The sequence below is a fragment of the Denticeps clupeoides genome, chromosome 17 (genome assembly GCF_900700375.1).
Source record: "Denticeps clupeoides chromosome 17, fDenClu1.1, whole genome shotgun sequence".
Lineage (NCBI taxonomy): Eukaryota > Metazoa > Chordata > Actinopteri > Clupeiformes > Denticipitidae > Denticeps > Denticeps clupeoides.
Genome location: NC_041723.1, coordinates 8122138 through 8139779, shown reverse-complemented (window position 1 = coordinate 8139779; position 17642 = coordinate 8122138). Strand labels below are relative to the sequence as shown.

Below are 17642 nucleotides of genomic sequence, written 5' to 3'. Positions count from 1 at the left end.
ACTAGGCTACTACCACCCACCCATTTTTGACATTTTCAGAGGAACACTGATGTTTGCTTACAAAATGATGACACAAGAATTGACACAATCACATCAAAAGTGAATTTAGATCATTGTGTTGGTAGCCACAGGTTATATGTCTGTAATTGACAAAGTTCCGTGTAGGCAGAATGAAATGTCTCTACATTAAGTTGCCATGACTCACCTTTCAGACATGTCTGTAATAATTGCTGAAATATTTACTCAGTTGATTCACATGGGTTAAAATTGTTAGAGGGTTTTATAGAAATTAGTTAGGAACTTAGGAAACCCAGATGTCTTAGTCATGGGTCATTCAAATTGGTCAGATCAGTCAATTCTGTGGATTAATGGTGGATCTGGCAACCCAACATAGAGCTATGACATTGGTCTTTTAGAATGCGATTAATTTGCCGGCTTTTGGCCCATTTAGAGAATGTGACATACATACATTTGATCACCAACACATTTACGTTTACATTTGTGGCATTTGGCAGACGGCGTTATCCACTGTCACTTACAACATGCTTTCATGTTACCATTCATGTTACCATCGGGGTCAGCATAACCCCAATTATGAATAAAATCCTTTTGTTTCACTCCGTTGTAGTTTGTCTTACATAAGTCAGACTATAAGAAAGCTACAAGTCTACAGTTACAAGTCTACAGGTCTTAAACTGCCGTTTGGAAATACTCAGCTGTTCTGACCTCGAGGGGAAGTTCATTCCACCACCTCGGGGACAGAGAATGAGGGTCTAGATGAGTGTCTTCCTTGCACCTTCAGCAGTGGAGGGACCAGGCGAGTAGTACTGGATGCTCGGAGAAAACAAGGTGCAGTGTGAGGTATAATAAGGGCTGTGCGGTCGGCATTGTTTTTTAATGTTTGGCTTTGTAGGCCAGCAAAAGTGTTTTGAATCTGGAGCCAGAAAGCCTGTAAGTCATGACCATGTCAAATAGTTCTGAAAAACAGGTTATTCAAAGAAGCCTGATATACGCAAGTTGTTTTGCCTCATGTGATGACTGGCTTGATTGATACTGTTGGTGTATTTTTTTAACACCCGACCTGGTTGGTAGGGAGAAGAGGCTGATGCCACCTAGCGGTTCATTAATAGAACTCCCAGTTTGTTAAAGTCACTAAATCACTGTAATAATCGCTGTAATTATTATATAATTCCAATGTACGTATGTTCGCTCGCTCTAAACAGAGGGCAATAAATAATGGATAACTAATATAATTTAAGTTCTATATAATATAATGCTACGAAATGGATTGATTTATTGGCCATACACAGGTAAAGTTAAGTTGCTATGGATGATACCAGTTCTACTGAGATAAAAAAAAAAATGATAATCGTCTACTACTATATATATATATACTGCTCTTACTTCTATTAGCAAATGATGAAACTAATTTTAACAACAAGACTTTTTATTATTCATACTATCGTCGTCATCATTATAAGTAGTGGAACTAATTCATTTTACACCTTTATTCATTTATATCATTATTGTCCAGCTAAATTACGCCGTGTGGTTTTTGCCTGCCACTACAACAGTAGACACATACACACACACAATCACACACACACACACACACACACACCTCCCTCCCTTTCGATCCTTCGTTCACTGACTCTACTGTCATGCTGCATCCTTGGTACGTGCACAGCCACACCAGCTTCATGGCAACACTGTACACAAGCGGACCGAGTCAAACCATTCTGTGTCTGGCGGGTGGAGCCACGTTTCTTATACTGAATCAAAACGCCCCGTTTTCGCGGCCGACCATCCACATAACACGATATATCGCGCTTTTACGTAACATGGAGGCTAGTAAAGGGAAAAACTGTCGACCAATTCTTGTCAGCGACAGGAAACAGCCGGTCGAAATGGTATCTTCCCAAAGTAAGACGTGCAAAAATGAACGCACCGCACCCCAACTATAACTCGGGGAAAATCCACCAAACCCATTGGTTGTTGTTGTCACACCCCACGGCTGCTGTAATACGATATTAGTGGGTGGAGGGCGGGACCTGAAGTTCACCTGACAGTGTCTATTGGTTAAACGGCATGTCAGCCAGATGGTGATTTGCATAACCAGGTCAGGTTGCAGATGCAGGGGAGTGGACAGGGATGGAATATCGCAAGTGAGCTGAACTTCTGCACTGGTGTCCGCTCGAACAAAAAAATCTTTATTAAAAATCAGGTCTGCTTATTAATCCGACCATTTCGCGTGGGTCGTGTCGGTGGTTTGCCATGGACTTTTCTTTCCTCAGCCGAGGGTCTTGGAAGAAAGAAAACTTGAATGATGGTAAGAGCTAAACTGCACGCTTATTATATGAAATGATTAAAATTGTATATAGATTTTTGCTGGACTTTTTTGTCGCAGTTCATAAACGTCAAAATTTGGTTTAAATTATATTATTAAAAGGGCCAGTTGGACATTACAGACTTGCGTGAAACTGCAATGTTAATGTCAAATGTATAATTGAGCTTTGAAAAGCAAACTAGTAATGTTAATGTTAAGAAGACATATAGTGCAGAGATAATGAAAATAAAGTATATAGTGTGATTCATACGGCCGGCGCTATAAAGCGATACTGTAATCACGTGGGCATATCGCCAGTAATTCTGGTTTATTGAGGATTATTCCTATTGGACGCATTGGCTCGTATTGCAATTTAATGGTCAATTTGTCACTTATCCAACAGTTTCTGTTGTAATTTTTTCTTCCTCTAGATGAAAAAAGAAAGAAAGAAAGAAAGAAAGAAAAGAAAAAGATATTTCCATTTCTGAAAGCTGGTAAGCCACTGACTAACGCACATTGCGCCAGTTGTCAGTTCCACTGTGCGTGTGACAGCGGCTAACCAGCTTTTGGCCGTGTCGTGTCGCTCCGACGTGGGAGCGTGGACGCACCGGACCCACTCTTGCTCTGGTTAGAGTGGTAGGCCAAAGGGCGTCTCTCTCTCTCTCTTTTCCACCTCGTGTCACTGCGTCTCTTTTCATTTATGGACGGAGAAAAGTCATTTAAAAAAAAATGCATGCATGTTTTACGCCCAGAAGAGTTTTTTTTCTTCTTCTGTTTTAATTTGCATTGATTGGTGTTGCCCTGCTGGTTGTTATTAAATATGCCTGATCGTGTGAATGTCTCCTGTGTAATTTCTGTGTCTGTGCCAGTATATATGGACAGGAGGCTGTGTTAGGGTTGGTGTGCAGAGTAAGGGGGTAACAGGTGGACGAGCTTCCTTTCACACACGTGTGTCACCACAGTAGGAGTCACAGCGTAGTGTTGAAGCAGAAAGAAAATAAGACATATCACCTGAAAGACCAGGTCCATTTCATGCCAGTGTTGTCCTCCAAATACTCTTATCCGTAATGTATATTTTTGTATGATGAGTTGTCGACCTGTCCACAGTAACAGCATTTAAGTCTGTCCATTATTCCAAATAACAATAAAATATACTTTATTAAATACACTTTATTTTGAACCTGGGACCAGGTAAGAATGGTCACATGAGTCCGCTCTTCCTGGGCAGGTGCAATTTCATGCAAAAAGGGTGTAACGGTCGGTCTCTTGGGGACGTGCGACAGTGAGCAGACGCGAGTCTTTTTCTTTACACATGCTTAGCAGGCAGGGCAGCTCACTCTTGTGAACTTGCGGGGATTTGTGGTCTATCTGACCCAAGCCACACCAGACCAAGCCGATCTTATCATTGTAATCCAATTTGACATGATTAATCTTAGCAGCCCAAGCCCTTACAAACACCCAAGACAAACAAGTAAAAAAAAAGAAAAAGTGAAATAGAAACCAGTCAAACTTACATGCAGGTATGCAATTTGCTGGATGTTGACAATGCGATAAATTAATATGTAATAATTGTATCATACAATTTTTTTTTTTTTAATGAAACTCATGTGGCTTATTGTAGCTGCACTCTGATGAACATGACTGCGTTTATTCCCATGGTCTCTATTAACAAGAAGCTACGAGCCCATATGTGTATATTATTAGTATCAGTGAGGCTGCTGTGTACAGGTGTACAGTTTCGCTGCATTTAGCCACCACCCAGATTTGGCCTGCCCACTACATAAATGCAGCATATGATCAGAGTTCAGCATTTAGCCAGCGCCGCTCTTCTAGACGACTCCAAAGGTGTGTACATGCAGGAATCCATGCACCCTATGGCCTCCCCTCTGGCTGACTCACCGCCACGGCACACATACTTCAGCCCTTACTAACCTCACATCAATGATCAGCATGTACAGTATGCCTTGTTACCATTGTCAAGATGAAGGAACCTGCACTGTTTTACAATGTCCAGTGAACATGTACTGGAAAAAATAAACTACACATTTTCTGTAATATTTCATGCAAAAAAAAAAAAAGTAATTAAGTATGTACCTCAATAAAATATCCTATATTCCATTTAACCTGTTTTGACCAAATTTTATGACTAAACTGACACAAGTTTGAAAGTATAGTAGAGTGTTATATTACATCAGGACTTTAATGTAAAGTCAAATATTTCACAACACTCAGCACATGCAAAAAGACAATTCACAAATTTTATTTGATTTAAATATGCAGACAAAGAGATAGCTCTATAGATAAAACTTTATATGATTATTTTTACAGTAAATACATATTTTGCCATGTAAATATGTTCTATGTACAGTTTGTATGTATACATGGTTTATATCAACAGTGACACTTTATTAAAACTAAGTACAAAACTAAACATGGTAAAGTGTATATGGAACAAATCCTTGGTCCTTTTGGTCCATGTTTTACCTCCATGAAGACTCCCTGGATGTCAGGACTGTAAGACACACAAAAATAAGTGGATTCACGTTCCCTGTTGCCTTGTTTGGCTAAGAAACTTCATTTGTGAAGTGAAGAGACCATGCTTTGCCGTTTCCCCCGCTTTGTCCCATGCCACAAACATCGAAAACGCGACACCGCAACCAGCAGGAGAAGAAGCCTCCTTAGCTACTTTGAACTGACTGGAGAGACTCTGAGGGTATAGAACTACCCACAGTACCTTCACCTATACCTTTTTTATACTTCAAATCACATTTTTCTTTAAAGAACACTGTAAAATGGTAGTAAAGTAGTAACATCTGAAAACTTTGGCTCCGATGGTGCCATTTTCTTCCATATGGTCTCTACAGTTGTAACAGCTCAAATTTACACTCATAGAGAAAGAGTTTAGAAAATCTGAGAAACACCACCAACACAAGGTACACCGAAACACAGAACCTGCTGCCCTGTGTATGTGCCATTGTATCAGTTGTAGACAAAACATATGGGGAAAACATTTCAGTACATATGGTATCATATGTTTGTGTAAAATGAATGTCAATCTTTAGTGTGACAAGTAATATAATTGATAGTGCCATTTGCTAAACAGCCTGTGTCAGTGGTCTGGCCCACATTAGCAGCTGGAGACACCAGAGCTCAGTACTACTGTTCATCCCAAAACAAAGAGACGGCAGTTGCCACACCACAACCGGTGAGGGCGGAGTGGGGAAAAAAGGCAAACACCCAACAGAGAAGCAGATCCAAACAGATGAGTACAGGCAGATCAGAATCAAAGGGAAAGGGGAAAAAGGCTGGAAATGTGAAACCTGAAGGCAGCAGAGTCAAGGGAAACAACAGGCATGAAAAGTCCATTTTATTTGAGGAGAGGCTTTAGAGAACACCATGCGAGGAGGACCTCCACCCTTGGGGCAATTAGGCAGTTGGGTACGGCAGGGTCAAGCTGGAGAGGGTTGGATGGGATGGGAGGAGGGTAGCAGCGAGGTCTCACACATACACACCCTCAGGGTTGAGTCTGGACACCAGGGGATGCTGGAGGTTGCGAGGGTGCCCCAGGAACTGCTTGGCTGTGGGACGAGGAGGCGAATCTGCCGGACCAGACAACGGGCCTGTCAGGGTAGTGAAGACAACGGCATTCTGGGGTTTAATGCCTCCCCCCTGATGTGCTTTTGTTCATCGACATCATTTGGAAAAAAATGCAATTGCATATTGCTGACATGCTTTGTAACCTCCCACGTTTAAAAAGCTTTGAATCAGTTTTCCCCAGTGCATGCATGCACCCTGTTATCACAGAGTGGCTTTTGGATGTAGTATTAAACTGAATTTATAGGTGTTGCATAATCCAAAATTCGTAGTTGGTTTATGAGAAATAAAAGGGAATTCATTATAATGTCCATACACAGGGACATTATAGGCTTTTATGGAAAATGGAAGGGACATGTGTCTCAGATGCCTATCCACAAGTTCCATGATTGTCAACATACAGTGTGTTCATGTGTGTGTGTGTGTGTGTGAGAACGGACACGTACTGCTGTCCTTATATCGTTCTTGCAGCAGCTGGGCGAGATCCACATGCTCCAGCTGCTCCGTGAGGTCGGTGCGGGAGCTGGAGTGACCAGGAAGGGTGCCTGTCTGCTGGATGAAATGCTGCAGGTTGCACTGCCTCAGCTCTTTGTTCAGCTCCTCCAGTTCCTCCTGTTTGGCCTGAGGGATAAGGAGCACGACACGAGTCACTATGGCTGTAGGTGCTGACCTCACGGGCTTCAGAAGCGCAGGTGACTTATTACTTAATGTCTTGGCAACAAAGGTGGACATTTACTTGACATTTATTTTATTATCTGAATTTATAGAGTTAAGTAGATATTATAGCAAGAAGAAACCAGTCTGTTAATATGTGTAAAGAATGGTAGCAACCAATTCTTTTAATAGTATTTCTGAAAGTTTATAAGCAACAGACCCACAGTCTCTGAGTATTGCAATACACAATATGACCACAGGGGTGCAACAAAGTCTACTTAACACAAAAACACCCGGGACCAAAGTTTTTTGTCTCTTGGGTCAAGTTGGTTGTAACCTCTCCCTGGGAGTGTTTTACACCTGCAGGCTCTGCTGTACTTCAGTACATCTTGTTAAATATCAAAAGCCAAAACAAGTCTAGACCAAGAGTAGGCCTCCCTAGAAAATGGTTTCATGTTCTCGGCATGGAACAGGAACAATTTAGTGATGCAATTAAGATTCTGAGTAGATAATGGTTTTGGGACCCATTATGTAATAAAGATGTATTGTGGAATTACGTTATGGCAGAACAGCGAGTCTTCATTTTCTATGAATGCTATATAGTAACATTTATATGGATAATTGACTCATGAAACACTTGTAAAATGAACAAACATAGTGAATGTCATGGATTCGTAACGTTATAGCTTTTTCAGATTCCGTATTAGTTCACGTGCCACTCACCATCTTCATTCGCAACCAAAACACCAATTCATTCATTAATCACTTGGGGTTTTTTAAGTTTAAAATGATCAAAAAAACGTCCTTTGACAGTGTCAACAAACAAGTTTGTACAAATCTGACTTAAAAAAAAAAAAAAAGCAACCGCTTTATTGGTCATCAGGCATTTTTGAAACAACAAGAATGCTGCTTCAACACAGGACATGGCAGATTTCTACATGAGTTAACGTGCTAAATGACTTGTGACTGTGGAGTTTTTTTTTTTTTGTTTTCTATAGTCACACATTTTTATATTTTCAAGCAGATTCCCAAATGTAGACAATAGTTGAACTTGTAAGAATCAGATTCACAATCTTTATTTTTGTACCCACATCTTTAACACTTACACAAAGGAACATATTTCCATATCCCAGCACTGTTGTTGGTGGAGGTAGACATGCTAACCAACAATTTAAATGAAGCCACTGTATCATAAGATCATGAGATTGTTGGGAAATGGACCTCAGATCGTCAAAGTCTTTGTCGTCACACACCTTTTTCCAGGGTCAGGCGCTCTCTGCTTACCTCTAGCAGTGACTCTGCTTTTCCCATGGCCTTCTCTGTCTCACTCAGCTCCGCCTGTAACTCCGCCCCTTGCCTCTGTTGGCTCTGGAGCTCTGCTTGGACCGAATCAACAGACTTCTCTAAGCCCGTCTGACTGGATGGAGCCTTGGACCCTTTGCTTTCCCTCTGGATCTCCAGCTCCAGCTGTGCAGAGCGCGTGGAGAATTCGTGCAACCGCCGGCCGCAGTCGTCCATCTTGGCGTGCAGCTCTCCGAGCTTCCGCCTCATGCTGCCTTCCCGCTCCGTCTCCACCCTCAACTCCTCCTCCCAGTAGTCCTCGTGGATGAGCTCGGCTTGGTTCCGCCTCACGGCCTGCTCCAGCGCGTCCAGCTCATCCTGCAGGCCAGGCCCTGACGTTGGGAGAGGCTGCTCCCATGCCTGGCTCTCTCGCTCCAGGGCCTCCATCTGAGCCTCCAGAGCTGCCAACCGCTCCTGCTGCTGCAGAACATGCCGGAACACCTCCTGCTTTGTCGGGCCGGCAAGGGAAGATAGCCCATTGGAGGCATGGGGAACTTTCTGATCGGGAGAGTCTCTGGGTGTTTTTCGGGGCTGTTTGGACTTGGCTCTGGGTGAGCTGGAGGGACCAAGGTTGAAGGTAAGGGACTTCTTGGGCTCCCTTCGTTTCAGGTGTTCAGGCTCAGGCAGTTTTGGGAGCGGAAGACCTCTGTCCGGACCTGGAACGTCACTGCTACTGGGGCCGGTGCGACGGAGGAAGAACTGGACTTCGCTGCCATGCTGACCAAGCTTGGCTAGCGACTCCAGGGGCTTCTCATTGGCCAGCAGCTGCCGCTCTGTGTCCCTTAACCTCTGAATGAGCACATACCGACCCGTTTGACCTGACGAGGGCAAAGGGACAGAGTTAATGTGAGTTCAGATGAAGAAGAAGAAAGAAAATCTCAGTGGTTCATAACTAGAAATAGACTCACCAATAGCCTGGGCAAGGGCAATGACCACATCTTGGCAGGACGTCTCCTCAGACAAGCCACAGACCACACGCACCACTCCATCCACCCACACTTTCAGCTCCATCTGCAGCACTGGCACAGGTCACCACTGCATAGCACTGCCTTCAGTCTACGGGGAGAGAGGCAGACAACAGATCACTGCAGTGATACACATGGGACTAATGAGGAACAAGCTCACGCCAGAATCCTGTCTTAGTAAACAGTGATTGAGAATGACACAAAGAGTCCGGAATTCAGTTTTTTTTTCCAGCTACTATCATTTGTATGATTAATTTCCACCAGTTCCCTCAATCTTGGGTTCATCTTTAGAAATATCATTTTTTTAAACCAGAAAGGATTCTTGTTAGATATCTATACTTAACTACCCACACATCCCTTTTTTGTTTGAGTCTAAGTATATTGGAAACATAAAAGACAAGTTCTTTTAAACACTGTCAATGTCACATTTGTCATCTCCAGACACTGTCTGCTATAAAATCAAACGTGCAGATAGAATATCAGCACTTTAAAACAGAAGTATTCTGATTGGGGAACTAATGAATATGACATTTACAAGCTCTTCCTCATAATGGCACATACGCCGCTCTGGCTCTGCTTCCTTAATAACACACTATGCAACACAATGCAGATGTGTGAAGGTTTTTGTTTTTTATAATGGCGTTGATTAAGCAGACCTAAACAGCGGCCTGAGGCAGATAGCTTTCACACAACAAGCCTCATGTGAATTCTCACATACGTCAGCACCCGATCTTCTCCGGCAGGGAGGGCCAGCTTCTCCTGCTATCATTAGCGAGAGAGGTACCTCATGGACCCAGCAGACGCTTTAGCTCTGCTCCAATTAAATGCACCAGTGCATCTCTTCAAAGCCATTAGGACAGATTAGGGCCAAAGGGGAGCAGAGAAGCCGAACGTAGCATCGCTGAGACCCCATGTGATCCTTTGAAGCGGGAACACGCTGCGCACCCCGCAACATCACAGGCTCTGGCTGTGCAGCAGGTAGTCAGATGAGGGCCCGGGTGGGCATGGCGTGCGAGCGCACGTGGATGGAATGTCAGCCTTTTAAAATGTTTACAGCCACATTTTACAAGCCATTTGTAATAAAAATAGCACGGCCATAAAGATTTCATAAAGAAATCATGATGTACTGAAGACACACTCAGACAGATGGGGACAAGTACACACGCAGAACCATTAGAGCGGCTTGTATAAAGCTGCTGTGGTGCCAAATAAAGATCCACTCGGCTGTTTTTTTTTTTTTTTATATATATATTATTAAGTTCACTGATGTGTAGACTGTTATTTTTCCTAACTTCAAGGTTATGGCCCTTATTTAACCCACATTGATTTAAACAAAACGTGAGGTTTGTACAAACTAGCAATTATTTATGTGGCAAGAAAGTGGCGAAATCAGGCCCTACCTTCACATACATACCCAGCATAATAAAAAGGGCGATTAGAGGAAACCCTAAAAAAAAGAATATTCATGCAGATTTTGTCAATTACAAGCAACCTATTAAGAAAGCTTAGCATGCTTTAAGTCACAAAAGGATACACAAAAAATCAGTTCTTGCAACTACAGCATGCAATAGGTGGATTCGTAACACAATTACACACATTCTCACTTCCCTGGGATAATAAAGTGGGCTTCTGCAAAGGTGGGCTTTGGGGGTAATAGCACCCACCCATTTCTGGAATGACTCCTAAACAACAACACAGTGGGAATCTTTGCCTGGTTCATAATGCACATTTAGTGAAACCTAATCCAGTGTATATATGACAACATACTACACTGTAACATCACAGCTTGCAGAGCAGTACTGTTGTTTCATTCAGCAACTGTGTACACACGAAGAACCGGTACAGCCAATGATCGGGCAGATGATCTAGGTGGGATGCAGTGGACTCATTCTTTTTTAAGGAATCATATTTACAGGGTATATAAAACATGTAATTAACCCTGTTACAATGAAGGTTGTTGGAATGGCCCAACCAGTCCATGTGATTCAAAGAAGTATTTTAGTCGTTTTAAGTTACATTTTGTTGGGGGGAATTTTTACTTAAACGTGCTTTTCCACACATTAAAAGGTGATTTTTTTTGTTTGTTTTACACCTTTGTTCTAAATCTACACTTTTTACATCTACTCTACAGTAAGCATATATTAGGATTCTTTACATTTCTAACACATGGTTTGAACCCATTACCCACTGACACCACAAAAATGCACATCGTCCCTCCCAGCCCATCCCAATCTTTGGCCATAACAGCTGTCGATACAGAACACATCCCCTCCCATCATCATCCTCCTTCAGATCAGCAGCCTGGGAAAAGCCAACAGGAGGAACTCATAAATCACTCCGCTGCGTGAAATCCTGCTGAGGGGCCACACTCCATTTTCCTGACCACTGGCTTCCAGCTGGATTTTTTTTTTTTTTAAATAATAAAACCAGTGAAACTGTTTGAAGTGGAACTACACATTTTTTAACTAGTGGTCATACTTTCAAGAGAACTAGAAAGTAACTAGAAGGCCCTTCTGTGCTGAAACAAGGAACACCTTCATCAAAGGGAACCAGCCAGAATGGAACCCAGTGTGGCGTCCCCTGGCATAATGACTGATTAAATGGCAGCCATGAGGAACAGAAAACCATTACCGGTAGCTGAGTGTGACCCCGGCACCCATGTGTGAGAAACACCTGCTGGCACGAAGAGGGAAGAGTCTCCTCAGCTATGGGAAATACAACCTTACACTTACAGTAAATGTTATTGAATATATATGTACATTGCTGTAAGTCCATTAATAATGGTGTCACAATAGTTTGGATACTTGAAACAAACTGAGTAGTGGCATGACTACTGAATACCGTTTGTGGGAACGAGGCCAGATGAACTCCAGTCACCGGCACCTGGAGGGTGAGTGCAATGTTTGGTAGGTGGGGAGAGCAAGGTGCCGTCACGGCTTTGAAACCGTCCCAGGACAATTTGTCTGTATGACAGGGCTGCCTGGGCGCGGAAGAGAAGTATTTGACACCGCAGCCCTGGCACATTACTCTTCCTCGGGGTTTCAGCAGGGAACAATACAACAGTGGGAGGAAAGAAACGGGCTAAATACAGTCTCTGTCTAGACCGCACACACACACACACACACACACACACACACTTGACTGGCAGGCACACAAGTGCTTTTCTGTGTATCTTGATACTACCTATTAGTGTTTAACTGGCAAAATGAATGTATTTATTTATAGCAACGTGTGCTGGCATGGCCGCAGTCCATTATTCTCTGAAGAACACCATTCAACCGTTCTTGAACTTTCCCCGTGTTCAATACAATGAGCGAGGCTCAGCCGGGCCCATCAATATCACCGCTCTCCTGCCAGAGAAGCACATTTCTGCAACAATAAATGCCAGCAAAAACACACAAAAGCCATTAGGCAGGACGTCGGCCCAACAATGGGGTCTGTGCCGGGTGCCAGGCTGCTGTGAGGCCGCGGCAGTAACACCATGGCACTGCGCTGCCACGCCCTGCCCTGCTCTGCCCACGGCAGACAGAGCGGCTGGGAGAGAGAGACGTTAGACCGCCCGCCCTCGGCAGCGTAAACCATTAACACCAGACAGAGGCGAGCGGCCCAAACATGCCTTCCCCTCGTAAAACTCTGCAGAGACGCCGCTCCGTTTAATTACTTGCCTCGTTTCTGACCCATCTCACACACAGCGGGGAAGACGCCGTTTAGCCCGTGATTACACGTTGTGTGATATACCCCGCAGCCCCTGCTGAGGGCTCGGGTACGGGCAGCGCCCGCAGATGAGTCGACCACAGCGGACTGAGGGGAGTGATCCATTCGTTAGTTAGTGACTGCATCAAAGAACGTTTAAAAGGGAAAAACATAGATGACTGACATCACAGACATTCATCAGAGACTAAAGCAACTTCTTTAAAATGGTACTTTTGTGGTAGTTTGCAAGGCTAAACCAACATTAACTAGGTATAAACAAAAACCATCCCGGGAACACAAAGATGCATATTTCATAGGTACTGTATAAGAAAACCCAATATTAAAAACCCTGGCAACCTATCTGCATGCTGAGCAGATGTGGGGTCCCGAGACGATAATGTTTGTGATGTCTGCTGAACAAGGTGTATTATGAACATAGAAACCAGAAGGAAACAGAGGAGGAAGGGCAGTGACAGGACTGCATTTCAGTTGCGCATGTGATGTATTGGCAGAAAGAGGTTTAAATTTAGGCTTTGTTTAAAAAAAAAAAAAAGATTATTAAAATTGTGTCTTCTTGGTTTTAGAAATAAGAACACAACTGACAAAAAGGGCCTGGGTAGACATTGTGAGTGTGTGTGTGTGTGTGTGTGTGTGTGTGTGTATATATATATATATATGCATACATATACACACAAGTGCATATATAAATCACACACTCGCACACACATACACTCCATAGTCTCACAGCCACAATTTCGTAGTCTGATAAGTTTTTATATTGTTTATGTGTGTGTGAATATATACATATTCAATATAAAAACTTATCAGACTACGAAATTGTGGCTGTGAGACTATGGAGTGTATGTGTGTGCGAGTGTGCTATTATATATGCACTTGGGATATATGTATGTAACCTCTAAAAACCTGGTGACAATGACAAAGTTCTACAACATTAATGTTCAGATCAAATGAGGTAAAGTTCAGATCCAAGCATCTGTAGAAGGCTCCTGCATGGGCGTAAGGGTCTGAGGAGGTTTTAATGAGGGCGTGACGCGTCTGGCTTTTCACTGCACAGCCACAGGTCCATGAATAATGTCGTTCGGCTAATTTAATGATTCAAAAACACATGCCGGCAGCTAATTACGCCGAGCAGTTGCCTAGTTCCCCTGCAGATGAAACAATGTTTTGAAAAACGGATTTCAAGACGGTGATCTCCAGCACATAATTCTCAAGATATTTCTGCTGAAGGGTTTCAGAATGACTGCGATGCAGCTGCAGTCGGAAGCAGCTTTTCTTCATTCTTGCTCTAATAAGGGGATATGACACAGAACCTCTTTAGTGTGCCGTCACCCTGCCGCCACGAATTGCACGTTCTGACCCATGACAGCAGAGCCCTACTATGTGGGTCACAGGACACATACATGCCACTCCTCACTGAGACAGCGGCGCTAAATGCTATTCTTTGCATGGTGCTGAAATATTAAACAAGAATAAACAACTGGTAGAAAAGCAATGGTGCTCAAGAGCAGGAAAAACTAAAAGCACAACTAAAAGCACAAAAAAAAAAAAAAAAAACTTATAGGGCATATAGGCAATGGGTGGGTTTTATATTTACATTTACAGAATAGAAAATAGTGAAATTTTCAATACATATCTCCCTGTGCTACTGTGGCTGACTGACATACATCTGTTCATACATTGTTAACATTGTATTTGAGCACAATGACAGGTTTAGTTCATTGGTTTTAGGATTTTCCACATAAAGCATCCTTAATAATTCATCATTGTGTTCCTTTTGTGTACGTTTCCAACAAGGACCTGCATTATTGCCAAGCCGGACGCAACATCTCCGCGTTGGGCTCTGGCCGGCCATCAGAACAGTTCAACAAAGTAAGTAGGTGCATATTTACTACATTCCCCAGCAGTCATTTGAGAAATGTTTCAACAGATGAGCGCCGCCTGCTCCACAAATCAATTTCCGCAGAGGCGTGAAACGTGATCTGTTCCAATGGAAAATACTGGGAATGTGGACTGTAGTGGCGCCAAATCAGATATGTGGTGAGGCCCTTAATTCCTTGGTGATTTGGATTACCCATAAAAATGTACAAAGCTAAACAACATCAAAAATATATTTAAAAATGCATTTCATAAAACACCTAACAAAAGGTGGTGAGAAACCTTCTCTTGGTTCCGAGGTTGTAATGCGCGCGCACACCTTGACCCGCCGCATTTCGTAGAACTCTGCATAATTAATAGAGGCCAACGGCCAAGTCCACTAATACCTGCATACCTGCGGAAGGGGAGCGCGGGATGCCACTGAGCCGGCCACAGGGATTACTGAGGCACACCGAGTTTCAGGTGACTCCCGGGTCACTAAACACTGGGGTAGTGCAGCAGGACAGCGGTATTTGAACGCGGAACACAAATACACGTGCGAAGAATGCGTGTTGTGCAAACGCGTACACATTCCTAACTAGCGCCCACGGCCAATTAATTCACAACCTGATTTATGGAGCCACCAGCAGGATGGGTGGAGCCATCGCCCGTGGGGATACAGACGTGGCTCTGGGAATTTTTCCTGTTATTTGCATAGATGTTTGGGGTTGTGGGGTGGAGACTCGCGGCCTCTCATTACACATTCCCCTTACACATGACCCCAACCCTTCCCGTCCCCACCCTCTGCAAGGGTAGATGCCAGGCAACAGATTTACAACATGAGAACCGCCTTATTGGAGAGAAGCCCCTGTGTCTTGATCCAGGGTCTGTTGCAAATGAACACGTTTCCCTCTAGGAATTAGTCACCCTAGGGAACAAGAAAGGCAGAGGGGTGGTGCACCTCCCCTCTAAAATGCTTCAGAGTAAACAAAGAGCAACAAAAGTAAACTCAAACCAGTAATACAGTATAAGATACATTAAATTTGTTCATATTAAAAGGGGGAAAATGTGTTAGTTTGAGTATTAAATTCTTCTCAAAATCTGATTAATGCTACCAAGCTACCCCTTACGAAACAAACATATATTGCTATATACTAGAAGTTATATTGCAATACATTGGTACATATATTTCAATAAGAGAAATTTAACAAATTTCCCATTTCGTTTAATTTTTCAGTATATATAACAACGTATTTATTCAATATATGAAAATGGCTTTCATTACTAACAAATTGGAAAAAAGGGTGGAAGTAGCCTAGTGGGTAACACACTCCTCTATGAACCAGAAGACCCAGGTTCAAATCCCACTTACTACCATTGTGTCCCTGAGCAAGACACTTAACCTTAAGTTGCTCCAGGGGGACACTGTCCCTGTAACTACTGATTGTAAGTCGCTCTGGATAAGGGCGATTGATAAATGCTGTAAATGTAAAAAAAAAAAAAAAAAAAAAAAAAAAAAAAAAAAAAAACTAAAGAATCTCAGCCAGACGTAAATGTCACTACACTAGAATGATACAATATAAAGAGTGCAATGAAAGTGAAGCCACATTTAATGATCTGCAGAATTCTGCCCTCAGCACTTGTAGACTGAAACATTTCGCCAGTATGCTGCCAGCGAACCGGGAAAAAAAAAATAAAAATAAAAGAGCATAGAGAGCTTTTCCGGAGATTTACACGGGTGATAAACTCACGGTGCTCAGCGCACACTCTGTGTACACTGTCCTCATTCCAGACAGCCAAGTTGGGAGGGGTTTATTCAGTGGTGTGTAAAGAGGAACAGGTCCCACTGCAGGGGTGGGACACCTCAGCAAAGCACCTGTCCTCCAAAAGACCAGATTTACAGAGTCCGGCCTTATTTCGAGCCGCTTTAAAAAAAACTACCGCGGTTGCTGAGCCCTTCTGGTGTATTTACAGCCAAATAACTCCTCACTCACACACACACACACACACACACACACACACACACACACACACGTTAAGCTGTTTGTGTGACTCTCTCATGGAACTGTGGACTGTTTGCTTAGTCACTGGTGCTCAAAAACTGAATGAGAGTGAAGTAGAAGTGGGGGGCCGGGGTGGGGGGAGCAGATCTCTGGACAGATCTATGGACCCAGCCCAGCAGCTCAAGACAGACGGCTCAGCTCCCATGGCTCAGGGCCACTGGAGCCAACTTATCTTCCCAGTACAGACAATCGGACACCTTCTCGTTCTCGCAGCCGCACCGACAAACAGAACATGAAGAAAAAAACATTTAAAAAAAAAAAAGACGATGTGAGTGACAGGAAATAAGCACATCTGACTGACCCCTCCCATGACAAGCATTGTTACCGCACACAAAGAGGGAGAAGGGTACCGAAATGAGGGGACAATAGGGAGATGAAAAACGCACAGGGGGACGGATGAGAAAAGAGGAAAAAAAAAAAAAAAAAAGAAGAAGAAGAAGAAGAGAGATGAATTGAGCGCTTTACGTGAAACCGCTGTCAGAGAAACGGGGCGGTGGGAAGAGTAGGTGGACCATGTTCACACTGACCAAGTGTCTGCCCAAAGACAACAAGGTGATATAAGAGCCGAGGTTTCACCCTGCATCACCGAAAGGTCTCATTTAAATTATGTATGGCCCTGCAAAACAAAATATGTTTCACAAGCGAAGAGACATAAAACGTGAGAAGACTTGTTCTGCATTTAAAAGTGTGGTGGAGACACGGGTGACTGCAGAGGAACGCGGGATCGATTTCCTTCGTGACACTGGGCCATTGTCTCTACTCACCGGGTCATCGGGCCGCCGCACAATTTCTCAGTCCTAACCTGTCCTGACTGACGCATGACAGAGAACGCACAACTTCAACATCACACCCTTCAGCTGACAACTTCCCTCGAGGGCAGCTTTATGTCAAAATAAAGAGAACAACGTGATAAATTGGCTCATTTGCATATGAAAGGCCTGCATAGCATGACACAAAACATAAAAAGAGGGTGTACCAATAGTAATCACAATTCAACATATTGCAGTACAGTGTAAACGTACAGACCAACAAACTAAAGCTGTACAGTGGAACAAGGAGGGGCATTTTCACAAGCTCAGAAGAAGTCGAACCTGACTATTTGAAACAGATAGTTGGCTTTTATGATCATTA

General features: G+C 43.3%; 1 protein-coding gene across 1 annotated transcript; it reads right to left on the bottom strand.

Annotated features, from left to right (window-relative positions):
- Nucleotides 1-4570: 4570 nt before the first annotated feature.
- Nucleotides 4571-17298, bottom strand: LOC114767470 (ras association domain-containing protein 8). The gene is given in 7 exon segments (XM_074933604.1): nucleotides 4571-4838; nucleotides 5839-5925; nucleotides 6367-6541; nucleotides 7859-8733; nucleotides 8824-8937; nucleotides 8940-8971; nucleotides 17276-17298. Coding segments are annotated over 7 exon segments (1323 nt in total). The 5' UTR covers nucleotides 17284-17298; the 3' UTR covers nucleotides 4571-4806.
- Between the last annotated feature and the right edge of the window lie 344 nt (nucleotides 17299-17642).